The sequence below is a fragment of the Melanaphis sacchari genome, unplaced genomic scaffold (assembly GCF_002803265.2).
Source record: "Melanaphis sacchari strain LSU unplaced genomic scaffold, SCAv2.0 Contig11_pilon_pilon, whole genome shotgun sequence".
NCBI lineage: Eukaryota > Metazoa > Arthropoda > Insecta > Hemiptera > Aphididae > Melanaphis > Melanaphis sacchari.
The window spans coordinates 2486799-2502012 of record NW_020270469.1 but is presented as its reverse complement, the minus strand read 5'-3'; the positions used below and the strand labels follow the sequence as shown (position 1 = coordinate 2502012).

Below are 15214 nucleotides of genomic sequence, written 5' to 3'. Positions count from 1 at the left end.
ATATTAAAATATATTTTTGAAAAATATAACAAGTGATGAATAAACCAAATGTAACATTAATATTAAATTTGTCTGTTCAGAAAGTTCGTTTTTCTGATCTCCAATAAATTTCCATATCTATGATTTTTTTTTTATTTCATTTTTTTTTGATTTTATTAAAAAATAAGTTTTAATTACAATTTAATTTAAAATAAATCGATCTACAATATTAAAAAAATTGAACCATCTCAAAGGAACGTCACAAGACTCCATGAACATTCTATTGTACAAACTCGAAACATTCTTAAATTTAATGTACTATATTTTTTAAATCATAGGATAGGTATTCATTAAATTAAATACTTTTAATCCTGACGTTTCTACTAAATAGGTATTTAAAGAATGGATTCAAAAAGTCAGGGAGGAAGAAAACGATATTTAATCTCCTCCTCCCCCCAGAGGTAGACTTAGGTAAATTCTAGAATGTCTGTTTTCGGCAACAAAACGAATATATAAGAATAAATGATTAAACAATAAAAAGCATTGTTCAGCCGATTGCGTTTCGATGGTACCTATTTATTTTCATCAGTTTCCGTCAAAAGGCAAGTCTGATCGACGAACAAGGACAAATGGACACGGCCGTTAAGACGCAGCTATTTGGAGTATTTGGACGCCAAGTCATTTAGACGCTGCCGTTTGGGCGCTAGTATATTTGGAGGCGAGAACAAAATTAAAATTATTTAATTCTTTATTTTTATTTATACCAATGACAATAAAATATAAATATACGTATATTATAATAGAATTATCATAAAACATAGTTTATAAGCACACATTTTATTTAAATATTTATAATAATAAAACAAATTAATCAATATTGGTCTAAACGACTTCGTGCCTAAACGATAACGTCGATTTCGATAACGAAGGATAAATCCTAATATCGTGATAAAACTATAATATTAATTATAATCATTAATTTTGTCCTCGCGTCCAAATGTACTGGCGCTCAAACGGCTGAGTCTAAATGACTTTGCGTTCAAACGGCCGCGTCCATTTGTCCTAGATCGTCTGATCGAACACCTAAGAGGATGTCGCGCACTTTTTGTTTTCTCTCTCTATCTAACGCGTAACATAACAAAACGCATTAACGCAGAATCGTTTTTTTGATGTTTTCGAGTTATCATAGAATAAAAAATACATATTTCAAAAATTATAGAGGATAATATTTTTAAGTGTTCAACATATCGGTTTTATATTTTATTATTATTATTTGACTTAGTATTCAATTTTCGAAATAAAAAAAAATTATAAATTTAAATTATGTTTAAAATTGATTTGAGACAATACCTATTTAAATAAATCGGTATGTTATACCCTTAAAAATATCATTCTCTATCATTTTTGTTATAGGTGATTTTACTCAATATCATCAAAAAATATTAATGCATAAATGCGATTTTTCAATGTTAGGTACACGTAGGTCAAAGAGAGAAAACAAATGGTGCACTGACATCCTCTTAAAAATACGTTTGACGCAATATAATATTGTACATATTTTGTATTAAAAGGTGTTGGCTATCTAATTATTTGATAAAATACCTATAAAATGTTATTTCAATTCTATAATAGCCATGGTTATTAGGATTTCACCGACTGTGATATAGATTGTTTGATTTACCTAATTTTGTAGTAGGTAACCCATTTTATCATTGATGATATTAATTGTATAATGATAACTTTCTTGTAAAATGTAAATTTAATTGACATATATGATACTGATACGCATACCTACGATAAATAATCTGACTGCTAATGGGAAACAATATTATTATTCCCTTATTTGAAACATCGTAGATACGCGGAAAAGAGTATAAGAGAAGGATACCTATTTAATTTGTAATACTGCTTTTTCTTTAAGAATGGACATAGTAGGTATCTATAATTTTGACTATAGTTTCAATAATTTTACTCTACCCAGGCGGACTTTGTTAGCTATTGTGAAATCTAAGAAATGTTTCGACTCTAATTTTACACCGAAGATTAGATTTAGGTACCTAACACTAAAGTCTATCCATTATCCATCATGTAGATACTACCTATAAACAATAATTATGTCAAAGATGACGGCCAGCGTACAAAACACGCAATTACCTATGTGTATACTGTATATGATATACAAATCATTAAGATAAAATTATTGACAGATAACCAACTTCATAAAAATTATAAAATATAGGTACAGTGTGTAAATGTTAACTGAGAACACTCAATAAATTTGCGTAGATTCCTGTGATTTGAATTCTGTGTTTTGGTATGTTGTTATTACGACATAAAATTACACATTTTTATGGCCTTTGAGTATTTTTAACTTAATTAGACATGTGCATGCGCAGTACAACTTTATTTTTTTTTAAATGGTAACCACCTATTTTAATTATTAATTATTTTTTGCTTATTTTTTTAATGAATTTTGGTAGTTAAACTAACTTTCTAAGTCCAAAATTTACCAAGTTATAGCAATTTAACCAAAAAACTACAAAATACACTCGATATACAGTTTTTTGACTTGTAACTTAAAAATAATTATTCTAGGATTGTTTAAGTTTGACATTTTTATTCCTAATTATTAAGTTGATATTCACACATAATTTTAATCTTAATTGCTGCATAATTTTCACTGTAATTTGTGTACGAGTTATAACTTATAGCAGAAAAAACGTAAATAAGTATCTATATCGTTTATTTCATTAAATTTAATGGATCTATTAGGATGTAATAATAACAAATTCAATTATTATTTAAGTTAAAAGTTTATTTAAACGTAGTTATACTAATAGTGTAACTTTTATTTTTATTAAATAATAAATAACTAAGTACCTATTTCTCCACTCACATCAATAAAATTCTAATTTTTCAAAATAAAGTGCTACGTATTATTGCCAACGCACCTTGGTTCATAAGGAACGTAAACCTACACAAAGACCTTCAAATCCAGGAAATCACAGACCATATTAAAATATCATCAAAAAACTTCCATACCTAGGTACCTCACTGCTCAACTCCTCTGGCTCACTTCACTATCAACTCCACGTACATCCGCCTCAACGTAGATTAAAATGTGGACGTCCACATGATCTTCTAGTGTAACAGTTCCACATTATACAGTAGCTGTTTCTACTTGTAGTATCAATATCAAGCTATACAATTTGTTATTATTATATCTGTTATACTATCCATTGTAATTTATTTCAATATTGTTATTGTTAAAAATGCACCATTATAATATCATTAGATGTAGATAGCCATGGCTAGGAACATCTTATATATATTTAAAAAAAAAAAAAGAAAAAAAAAGTACTTATTTCATAAAAAAGGCAACCTTTATTATTCCTGTTTATTTCATTCAAGTTGTATTTTCGGTAGGTTACCTACCTAATTATACGTTCATTTCAACTAAATTATTAATATTTATTTGTTTTTCTGTATTAAAAATAAAATAAAATAAGTTATGCAATTAGTTATTGCAGACTAGTTAAAAATATAATAAATTGCCTATTAAATTTTATAAATCTGATTTTAGTTCAACTTATTTTTATTTATATTTACTAGAACAAAAAATTTATCTCAAAAAATTAATAAGTTAATAAGAAAACTGATTATGTTGAATAGTTTTTTTACAAAGTAATTCTTAAAGTTAGTTTAATGAGTATAAAAGTGAATAGATACTATTTTTGTTCTATATCATACTTTGTTTTAGCTATTAGGGCTGTAAATGTCAACTATAAATCGAGATGAAGGATTGTTTGAACTCTATATCTAGCAGTATTCATTCTAAAATATTAATCCCCACTCACAATCTACTTAATTTCTAATTATGTAATACATATAGGTAATTAATCTTTGCCATTGAAATATTCAGTTATGAAACAAAAAACTTTTGTTTTATCTTAATTGTATTTAAAATACAGTAAATATTTTTACAAATAACACCAATCATCTTCATTATTATCAAATAACCTCAAACAGTTAAAGCCAAAACTTAACAGAATATATCTATACAAATACCTAATCAACTAAAATATTTTTTAAATGCAGTTTGTTAACACCATATTATTATTAATAATTGGCACATCATTAAGAATGTATAACAATTATTTGACCTGTAAAACTCATTTATAGTACTCATATAAATTTTATTTCATTGTAAAAGGTGACTCGACTGCGAGTCTTCCTACACGTTACTCAAAGCCTTTATTCTCTTTATATTATTTATTTTGCCATATCATATTTACTTATTGTATAATGTAATGTACAGATTGTAAATTTCCAATAAACGCCATTTATTTAAAAAAAAAAAAAAACAATTATTCAAATTTAAGATATAATTTTTATTTAGTAACACTTACCTCACACAAATTGATATACAATTATTTGACTGCCAACACTTGCACAGTAGCACATACTAAATAACAGGCATGGTACATATCAAACTTCTGTACAAAACGTTACTAGGCAACAAATAATGACAACAATAGGGAAAAATACTTAATTCTTAATATGTTTCAATAAAATATTATTTTATATTCCATTCTTTGAATTAATTTGTTATAATATTTAACACCATAATGTATGCATACAACTGTATATCAATACATGATTTATTCATGTATTGAATGTGATATTAGGGTTTTAAATTTAAATAATATTACAAATTCAGAAGACTGAATAAATAAAAAGAAAAAAATATATAAATAATAAACAAACAAACAAATCCTAACAACTAATCAATCAATTTACAATATAATATTATAACAAGTAATAGAAACCTTAATGGTTTGTAAAAATAATTTAAATTGTTTTTATATTTTAAGCAGGTTCACAAGTTCATGAGTAGATTCAAAATAAAAATCATGAGTCTCTATAAATTTGTCTCCAATATACATTAACTTGTACTTGTATCAATTTAACAACAAGCATACAGTGGGTGATTTAATTAACAGTCATTGACCCAACAGTATTTTACGTATTCAAAATAAGACTCTATGATTCTAATACGCATATACAATTAAGCTACTGGTGGAATTAGGAAATTATTAAGACTTATATAATATAATTTATAAAAAAAAATAAAAATAATATATACAAATACATATAAATAGGTATATAACAATTTGTCAGTTCCTAATAAAGATTAATTTTATGTGCATAATTGTTAAACGTTTACACACATATTAAACATTCATATGTAAACATAGTAAATTGACTTAGATTCACACCAAACGTCTTTACTTAAGACCAAAGTCAACTACTAAAACAATTTTGGTAGCCAGCTACCGATTTCAAATTGTTTAGAACTAATCTTTAAGAGATCTTTTTGGCACAAATGTCACGTTTAAAAAATGAATTTAACCGCTACAGACTTCTGAATGATCATCCCAAGCATCAATCTGTAAACAAAATAAATTTACATTTAAATTTTATTAAGTAAAATTTGATTTTTATTACAATAAAACTCAAAATAAAATTTAAAATATGTATTAGATATTTTTTATTTTACAAATTAATACATGAATAACCAGTTTCTTTAATATAGTCATTTAATTGTATTCTATTTACTTAGTAGATAAAAATATATTTTATTTAATGATTCAATATCTGTTTAATGTTAATAGTTATATAGCTATTACCTGTCCACAGTGGTTAAAGTGGGAAAAATGTTGAGGGAGAACTAAAATCACCAAAAATTGAGAAGCATTCCCGAGTTCTTCTTCCTAAGTCTATGTCTAACCAATTTTTTTTAAGAAGCGTACTAGGTATAAACTTAATGTTAATAGTATGTAAAATTAAATTTTATTCTAAGAAAAATGATTTTAAACATAAAATGCCTGCTAAGTTAGAAATAAATTGCAATTCATTGCCTGAAATTAAAAAAAAAAACGTATTTACATTTTATTTTTACACATTTCATTAAAAAAAAAAAAACAAATAAAAATAATTTAAAATAAATATTACTATTCATATTCTTTCAGTTTAATAATTTATTTAAATTTTAATTATTATATCACATAAGCTATATAAATATTATAAAATCATACAAGAATATATTTATTTAAATTATAAAGGTCCTCAATAGCTCAATAAAATATTATAACTTATCAACTTTTAAATATGTTTAAATTCGGCGATTAATCAATTTCTGTGTTTTTACATGCGTGTTTTTCATTAGTAATCTTTATAAACTAATATAATTTTATATCTCTAAATAAATTTTAGTTTCAATAACACAAACTATATTAAAAAAATTCAAATAATTTATTTTTTTTTATTTTTAGTCTATAAATTATTATTATTTTTTAGATTAATCCAAAAGATTCATTGTGTATCTTTGTTAAAAAACTATTCATGTAACAGGAAGTATTTATTAAGTAATAAAAGAATGACACGTTTGAGCATTTTAGTTTTTTAGATTTCTTTTACAGAAAGGATTAATTAAAAATAATAATTAATATTATTATTTGTTTTTTCCATGAAAAAATTTTATTTTAACAAGGTAACTTTAAATAATAAAAAAAGAATTATGCAACAAATTACATTTTATCTTAACCTTTGATAACGTGTGAGGATAAGTGTTTGCATCTATGAATATCAATGTATATTTTCATAACATTTCATAAAAATTATTTCATTATTAAATATGACATTATTAAAAATTTAAACATTTTTAATGCATTATTTAAATTTAAAAAATTATACAAATGTCTGAATGTTCTCTTATAATTACATAAAAAATATAATTTAATGATTTTGTGTACTTTTCTAAATATAGTTAGTTAATTGTAATCAAGTATGTTCATAATACATCACAAAACAATACAAGGAAAAACTAAGAACAAAACTATATGTAGGAGGGAAAAAATAATTACTGAATTCAGATTTCACCTGAAATAATTAACCATAGCAGCAACACTAATAAAAATTAAAATTGGAAACACTAAACTAACATTAAACAACTATATTAAGGCAAATAAAATTATTAAACAATATCTTTTACAATGATGCTGATATTACAGCAATACACTGGCCTGAAATTATTAACTACCCAAAGCACATGGTCAAAGGTTAAGTAACAAAAAAGTAAAATAATTACTTTTTATAGTTTGTTACTTGTAATTACACATAGGATATTTTATTTTTACCAATATATTAACAAAACATTTAAATCAAAATGAAATAATGTAAATTTGTTTAAAAAAAAAAAATAAATAAATAAATAATAATAATAATTAACATTTTACTAACATTTTTGTAAATTAATATTATTTAAATAACAAAAATCATATAGCATAATTTAATATAACGTACTTGGCAGTCTTTGCTGCAGTACCATTGATTGCCACATCCAGCACAGACAAATTGTGCTGGTTTTTGCATACAACCTTGACACTGTGGAGCACTAGATGGAGAGTTTGCATTCATATCTTGTCCTTCATCAATAACCAGTCTATCAGATGCGTCTTCATCATCTACTTGAGCAGGCTAAAAACAAAAAAACAAAACAAAATTAACACTATTGTTAATATTTTAGAGCAAGTCAATCTTACTGGTATATTTGATGAACAACTTGGTTTTTGTTGATAAGTAGAAGACATTGATGTACTCTGAACTGGAGTAATAGTTATTTCATTACGAGATTGCTAATAAAATATAAAACATTTATCAACATTTATTTATTTAAATGTATATACAATTTATTCTCTAAATTACAATAACAATAAGTAATAGCAGAATTTCAACCAACATATTTATATATATATATATATATAAATATTTTTTTTTACTATTTTTATTAAATTTGATTTTAACATAGTATGTATAAAATGCTTCAATGAAAATTCAGTGCTAGTCATATTTGATTGTTTTAATCTTCTTTGTTTTCACCTGATGCTATTATTATTTTGTTACGGAATACATTGACAGAGGTTAGGTTATGATTAGGCCACTAGGCCTAATATTTAGTTTATATAAATGTTTAATAATATTCATAATTGGACATCTGTATGTTTCTGGAATTAATAGGTCTTTATTTGATATTGCATAAAATTAGGTAAAGGATGTATTTTGTTTTTTTATCAGTTTTTAAACTATATTAACTTTCATATAAAGGTAAACTCCAAAATTTGTATAGAATACCTTTGTAAAAATCTGATCAAGGTCATAATTAAGAAAAACTGTTTTGTAAACAAAACAAAAGTCAGTATGTTAGTTTAATCTCATTTAGTTTTGATTTGAGAATATTATGTTTCTACGATTTATCATTATTATTAAATTTTGTATCATAACATACTTCAATCACAAATGTGTATTTCCTAAAATCCGATATTTATAACCTATTCTGTGATTTTTAAATTACATTGTTTGTATATTATAGTAATTTTAAATTTTATAAAAATGCTTTTTTTAATCCTACTACATAAAAATTAAACACAGACCTTTTAAATAATTAATAGGTATAATTGAAAAAAAAAAAATATGCTATTGTAAGTAAAAATTTCACTTGAATAATTTAATTAGTATTTACCGCATTGGAAGACACAACAGTAGCTGCAGGTGCTTGACGTTTTCCTCTGCTTTGCTTGCAACGTTCTGGTGCAGTTAAAAGTCTTGCTAATGTAGGTGAATAATTGGTTGGAGGATGTGACATACTAAGTGGCAAATGGTGTGTACCAGCACCTTTAGTTAAAATTCCTATAATATAAAAGTAATAGTTATCACCAAAAATACATCAAATCAATAAATAGGCACAGAACACCAAATTATCGATAATGAACGGTCTTTCTAGTTAGTAAATAATTTTCAATTATTTACTCATTTTTATATTCTTAATAAATATATATATATAAGTACATATTTATAACATAAAATTAAGCTATTTTTTATTCAGCTTATTACGGATCAATAATAAAATATTTTTTAAAATTAATTCTTACAAAATCTCATGATTCAAATTAAAAAAAAAAAGAAAGTTAAATGCTTAAAATGTGCTTATATAATTAATTATCATACGGCTCATGGCGTACCTGCAATTGAAATTTATTTAAATTATATTTATATTTAAATATTATGACTTATTTTTTTGCTATCAATACTATGACAGGACAAAAATTGCAATCTCAAATAAAAATTTGGAGTATTTCTTATTTAATTTATCTTAATGATTAAAATTACCATGTAAAAGAGAAGTTGGCTGTGGTTGTTGTTGTATTTGTATTTGTTGTTGTTGTTGCTGTTGTTGTTGTTGTTGTTGTTGTTGCTGTTGCTGCATTGGCTGCAAGACTGGATGCAGTGTAACTTCTGGAAAAGCAGGAACATCTTTAAAACGATTATGTTCAGACCCATGTTCCATAACATTGTTTGGAACTCCATGGGTGTTCGTGATAGCTGAACAAAACATAATATTTTTTAAATATTCAAATTTTGATAAAATGTAATTATTAAATAGGTAAGGTAATTAACCTATTATACAACTTACTAGTTTTAAAATTTCCATCATTAGTATGATGAAGTGGATTACCAAAACCCATAGGATTTGGATAACGTAATGGAGCTGAAGATGTGGGTACTGAAAAATCATTGGCTGTCACTTTTCGACGGCCTCTTTTAGTAACAGCTGTTTCAGGATTCTTTGATCGATGATCAGCAATAATCAGCTTAACATCTAATATAGGACCTTGACGACCTTCTTTATGATTGTTAGCTGTAGAAGGCTTAGGCAGTATTGGTCTTTGAACACGATTGGTGCGATTCACCCTTTCTGATAATATCCAATCGTTGGATTGAGCATTAGATGATGAAGCAACTGGTGTGATACTAGTATTAGGTGTTGAAGAAGTATAAATACTCTGATCATAGTTATTTATTGCAGATTTTTCAAGTTGATTATCACCACGGTTGTCAATAATATCTATGATATTCTGTTTAAAAAAATAAATTAGACAATAATAATTTAATAATGAGATAAAATAAATAAAATTATATTAAAATAAATACCTTTTCACTTAGTATATGTTCAGGCTGACTTAAATTAATTTGAAACATTTCTGGCAAATTCCAGTCTTTGCTGTTATCTGTTTTAATAGCATCAAGTTCTTTTAGTTTAATCATTAATCGTTCAATAATTTCCTCTTTGAGTTTTTGTAACCTGATAAGGGTCACCAACTCGTCACGTTTTGTCTGTGCTATTTCCGTAATTACTTTAATTTCATTCTGTATTTTCTCTACATTTTTATTTAATTCAACTTCATTTTTACCACTTGACTGTACAATATTTTTTATCAATCGTTCTCGTGTATCATCTTTTAATAATGGTGTGTCTTCATCAGATCGTAACTTTTTAATTTTAGGTAAATCATTATCGCTACTTGCTCCACTCACAACACTAAGTTCATCGTGACTAGCAGCAGACCTCTTACGTGCAATTGGTTCATCTATCTGAAAATGATACAATAAATAAGAAAAACTGTATATAAACTTAATGAAATTTATATTTAACTAATACTTGTTTAGGTGAAAGTGTATCTGTACTAATTTCACTAGAGATATCCTCTTCTTCAAGAACTTTACGAATGACTTTTTCAGATTTAAAGGGTTTTTCATCTTCACCAAGTTTAACTTCTCCATTCACTGGATTTGTTTCTTCTTCACTATTTTTCAATACTGCATTACTAGTTGTAATAATTTCGTCCTTGTGACTTCTTTTTCCATTAATAGTCTTTTCTATTTCTTGAGTTTCTGTATCTTTAGTAGCTTCTGGTTCATCAACTTCTGAAGTTTCTTTCTTAATAACTACATCTTCATTAGTTTGATCTTCAGTATCATCAATTTCCATAAGTTTAACTTCTTCATCTTTGTCTACTTGTTTTATTTTAGGACTATCATTTTTAGTTGTAGAAGTTTCGTCATTAGTAGTTTCTATGGATTTTTCTTCTTCAGACGTCCCATTTTTCACAATTTTATCAGTACTTTTGGATGAAGGTTCAGTCTTGTTTTCTGGATCTTTTTCTTTTTTATCGTTTGTTTTTTCTAATTTTTCTTCTTCATCATCTTCATCTTTATTGTCTTCTTCATCTTTCTTAATTACATCTTGGGAAGCTTCTTCAGCTTCTATAGAATTGTCTACAATAGTTCCATTTAACTTTTTGTGACTATCACCATTAACTTTTGTCATGGTTTCCAAATCATCGGTCTTTGTATCTGAGGGACTTGTGTCAACAGACATTTCGCTGTTTGCACAATCATCTGCCGGGATCGGCATGCGGCTAATTTGCATCTCGTCTTCTATGAAATAGCTGAAAAAAAATTAAATTTATCATTAAAATGCCTTTGTACGCAACTAAAAAAACAATATTGGTTATCATTACAATAGATTTTTTAACCATGAAATAAAATTTTAATTTTAAGATAAAATGATCTTTAGTACCATATCTCAATCATACAATGACAACAAATGGTATGCAGTATATTAATCAGTGATCAATTACATATTACATTATGCAAATTGTGTACCTAATCGTTGCTTATATATTTTCTTATCTAACATATTATAACAAGCCAACGGCTTAGTGACTGTATCGAGTACATACACAAATCGAATACAAGTAGTCAATTCAAACAGTGAGTAAGAATCAAGAAGTACCTATGTAACCAGGCAGGGTAGACTGAGAAGCATAATATTTTAGCTAATGTACCGGCTGCAAGTCAATTAAAACAAAACGACGAATAAACTGAAGCAGGACGGCGTCTACGACCAGTTACAGACGGGTCGAAATCCTTCTACGCTTTTGGTTTCACCAAAGGCCCCTCTTCCTCTGCACCGGACGACAATTCGATAGGCATTCGAGCGGGTCTCCACCGCGGAGTTATAACGACGCGGGCGACGTACGGAAAACGGCAAAAAGATTTAAATTTTAAAGCCCGACTGCGAGTCACACTTTCGAGAAACAGTACCTACTCCACGCACACGGCGAGAGCGTAATGAATTCATCACTGCGGTCCAGTTTCCCATTCGACTCGCACAGTTCGTTTACCTCGGCGGCGGCGGAGTGCGCGCGCGGTTTGTCCTACTTAGACGCCGTCGTCGCCGTTGCAGCAACGACAGCGGCTGCAGTCGTCACGGCCACAGGCGCGCGAAAATAAAAACGACACAAGCTCAAACGACATAATAATAATAATAATAATAATTAATAGTAATAATAATGATTATTGATTAACAATAACAATAACAATAACACCAAAAATGTGTTAACATACGTACCACACGCGCACGACACACACGGTTATCAGAATTCCCGACACATGGTAAGGCGAGCGACGTGGGTAGATAACTGTTAAAGAGACGGGACACACTAGAGACGCGCAATTTTGGACGCGACGACGGTAAAAACACCGATCGAAAATCAATCAAAGCAAATAAAAAAAAAAAATTGTTAAAAAAAAAAAAATCGCGTAAATAAATTGTAACGACGGCGGAAACGGCACCCTAAGCGGGAGCGGACACGACGACACGAACGATCCGATTGGTCCGAAGGAATCGCGCACACAGCAAACGAAACCGTAGGGACGGCGCGCAGCGGTGGCGGCGGTTCAAGGCTATCGTTGTGCGAGAGGAGGTGACGGACGGCCGCGACCACCGAGAGAGACACAAGACGAACGCTCGTGCGCGCGCGCGAGAGAACGTGATAGACGGTCGGCGGAGCGAGCGAGACGGCGGCCGTGCCGGTGTGACTGAGAGAGCGAAACGATCGTCGGTGGACGGACGGACGGACGGACGGCCGAGCGAAACGGATACCGCGCGCGCGGCAACAGGCTTGCAAACGTCGCGGGCCCATATTACCGTGCCGGCGGAATCGCGACAGTTTTTCACGGCGGACTTAATAACGATAATAACAATACAATATTACGCCTATTTATATGGGTCGAGGCCTTTGCCGGTTCTCATTCCGCCGCGGTAAATCGGCCGCCAGACGATGTCCGCGTTGTCGTCGTTATGTCGACGTGTACAACGTTCTTGTCGGCCCACACGGATACGGATGTCTATGAGATAGGTAAAAAATCCGTTTTTGGGAGGGGCTCGTCGGCCGAACTCCCACACCCTCGCGTTCGCAGTGTTAGCCGAAAGGACTCTGCGGACTGCGAGTCCTGTGTGGGTAACGACGGGAAAAAAATCAAACGCAGAGTATACCCAACCCGAGTACAAACGTGACGAATGAGCGCAGCGTCGGGTCGAGTTCGTTCGAACTATTCGAAGGAAAACGTTTTTCTCCCACGTCTTTACAGAGAATAATCCCGTAGTCCCACACCGTAACCACGGTAGACCATATCGAGGTTTGGAGTCGCCACTGCCGGCGTGATGTTATGAGAGCGTTGCGGCGGAGTCGAACCCGATAGCACGCGCAACGCGTGTGGAACATTGTGTTGTTAATTATTTCGTGCGCATCGTTCACGGCAGCCACCAGACGCGATTTTCAGCAAAATGCCGTTCGGTCGGACGACGCGCCGCGTGTGTGCGCGCGTGCGGTTGCGACGAAGGGCAAAGCAAGGACGTTGCCGCCTTGCCGGGACCGTCGCCGTCCGAGGCAAGGCAGACGCGCAAAAACATTTTTACCCGACGACGGCGACGCCGACGCCGCCGCAACCACCGAATAGGCGGAGCGGTCCGCTTGACCTTGAGCGAGACCTGCTGCACTGCGCATATTATTAAAACACATATTGCATACGCGTAAATACCGCATAGGCGCGCACACCACATGCCACGGAGATGTCGTCGACGGGGCCACGTTGGTGGTATATTATAATATTTAGCGGGTATGTTGGTGCACGGTGGTGGCAGAGGTGATAGCCAGTCGGCGGAGGTCTACCGAAAAAACGTATTCGGTTAGGTTTTTTAGTATTTTTTTTTTTTTTTAGTCGTGTATAATATTGTATTCAGCGATTTACATAATAATATGAGAGTAGATACCGATTACTACAGTTGCGCGTTATTTCATTAAATTTATCCTTTTCGGGCGACACCCGATAATAATACATCGAACGACGTCGACGATCGGCGAACGACGGAACGAATAATCTCTCTACAGCAGATAATATTATTACCCGTACACGAGTGTTTAATATATTTTTAGAATACAGCCCAGAAGTCTCGCCAGCAGTACAATATATTACCCCACTGCAACGGCATCCCCGGGGCAGGATTTCCTGTCGATTTTACCGTCTCCCTTCTTTCAAAAATATTATTTATTGTTATTGCGCAATAGTATTCGCGACCATTCCGCGTATATTATAACATCGTGGCGTGGCAAGACACTTAGACTTCTATAGTAATATATATTGTCGAGAAATAAATTGTTTTTCGTTTTGAAGACGAAAACAAAATGAAAAGTGTCACATAATGGTTATTTTTATGCTGTCGTCGGCATCCCTCGTTGTGGCTCTTAACACGTATCTGCTCACCTGCGTAATATGAAATAACAACAATAATAATTGTATTAATTAATCGTTAAACGTCGCACTCTACACCGCTTTTTTTCGATTGTTTTATAATATAAAAAGCGTGCATACCTCGCTATTCTTATTAGGTATGCGTCTCAAACTACGACGCGAAAGGAAATTCTGTAGACTATGATAAATAAATTTACTACAAAAAGATAGAATTCTTCTGAACAAAAATAATCTGTAAAGTTTACTTTGCTCTTTATTTATTATCATGTTATGTAATATTATATTGGATAGTAAACTGTAATTTTAGTTAATGTTTAATTTTATATATCTTCGGGACAAATATTAAAAACGCAATCATTTTTTTTTTAGGCTTGAATCATTTATTACTTATATACACAGCTAAAATTCTATATTCTTAATGGCTCACGACAGTACATGGCGTTGCTGTAGGTTAGGGACCACTCACCAGTCACCACTATAGGTATAACTGTGGTTAATTACAAATAATACTAATCGTTAAATCCAGCTCGATAATAATGTATTAATGAGCCACTTCTCGTTTCAACTTGTTCATGTACAAACAGTAAATGCATTAGTTTAAAATTGTTGATTGCATATATATGATATATTCCATCACATGTCTCGGTTCGTAAACCTTTGAAGTATACTCGTCAATAGAATTTATAGTTTTAAAATTTTATCTGGACTACAGACAAGAAATTTATTTATTAAATTATTT

At 30.3% G+C, this 15214-nt stretch overlaps 2 protein-coding genes across 2 annotated transcripts in view; both read right to left on the bottom strand.

Annotated features, from left to right (window-relative positions):
* Positions 1 to 4732, bottom strand: part of LOC112604272 (protein PTHB1) — a 33942-nt gene extending 29210 nt beyond the window's left edge. The window contains exon 1 of the mRNA XM_025353237.1: positions 4389 to 4732. The gene's annotated coding sequence lies outside the window, so the exon portion shown is untranslated. The remainder of the gene's footprint in view (positions 1 to 4388) is intronic.
* A 58-nt stretch (positions 4733 to 4790) lies between these two features.
* LOC112604426 (stress response protein NST1-like) overlaps positions 4791 to 15214 on the bottom strand; it is a 29890-nt gene continuing 19466 nt past the window's right edge. The window contains 8 exon segments of the mRNA XM_025353468.1: positions 4791 to 5429; positions 7345 to 7518; positions 7584 to 7676; positions 8561 to 8727; positions 9208 to 9420; positions 9512 to 9953; positions 10030 to 10470; positions 10538 to 11327. Of these exon segments, the coding sequence (XP_025209253.1) occupies positions 5388 to 5429; positions 7345 to 7518; positions 7584 to 7676; positions 8561 to 8727; positions 9208 to 9420; positions 9512 to 9953; positions 10030 to 10470; positions 10538 to 11327 (2362 nt within the window). The 3' untranslated portion in view covers positions 4791 to 5387.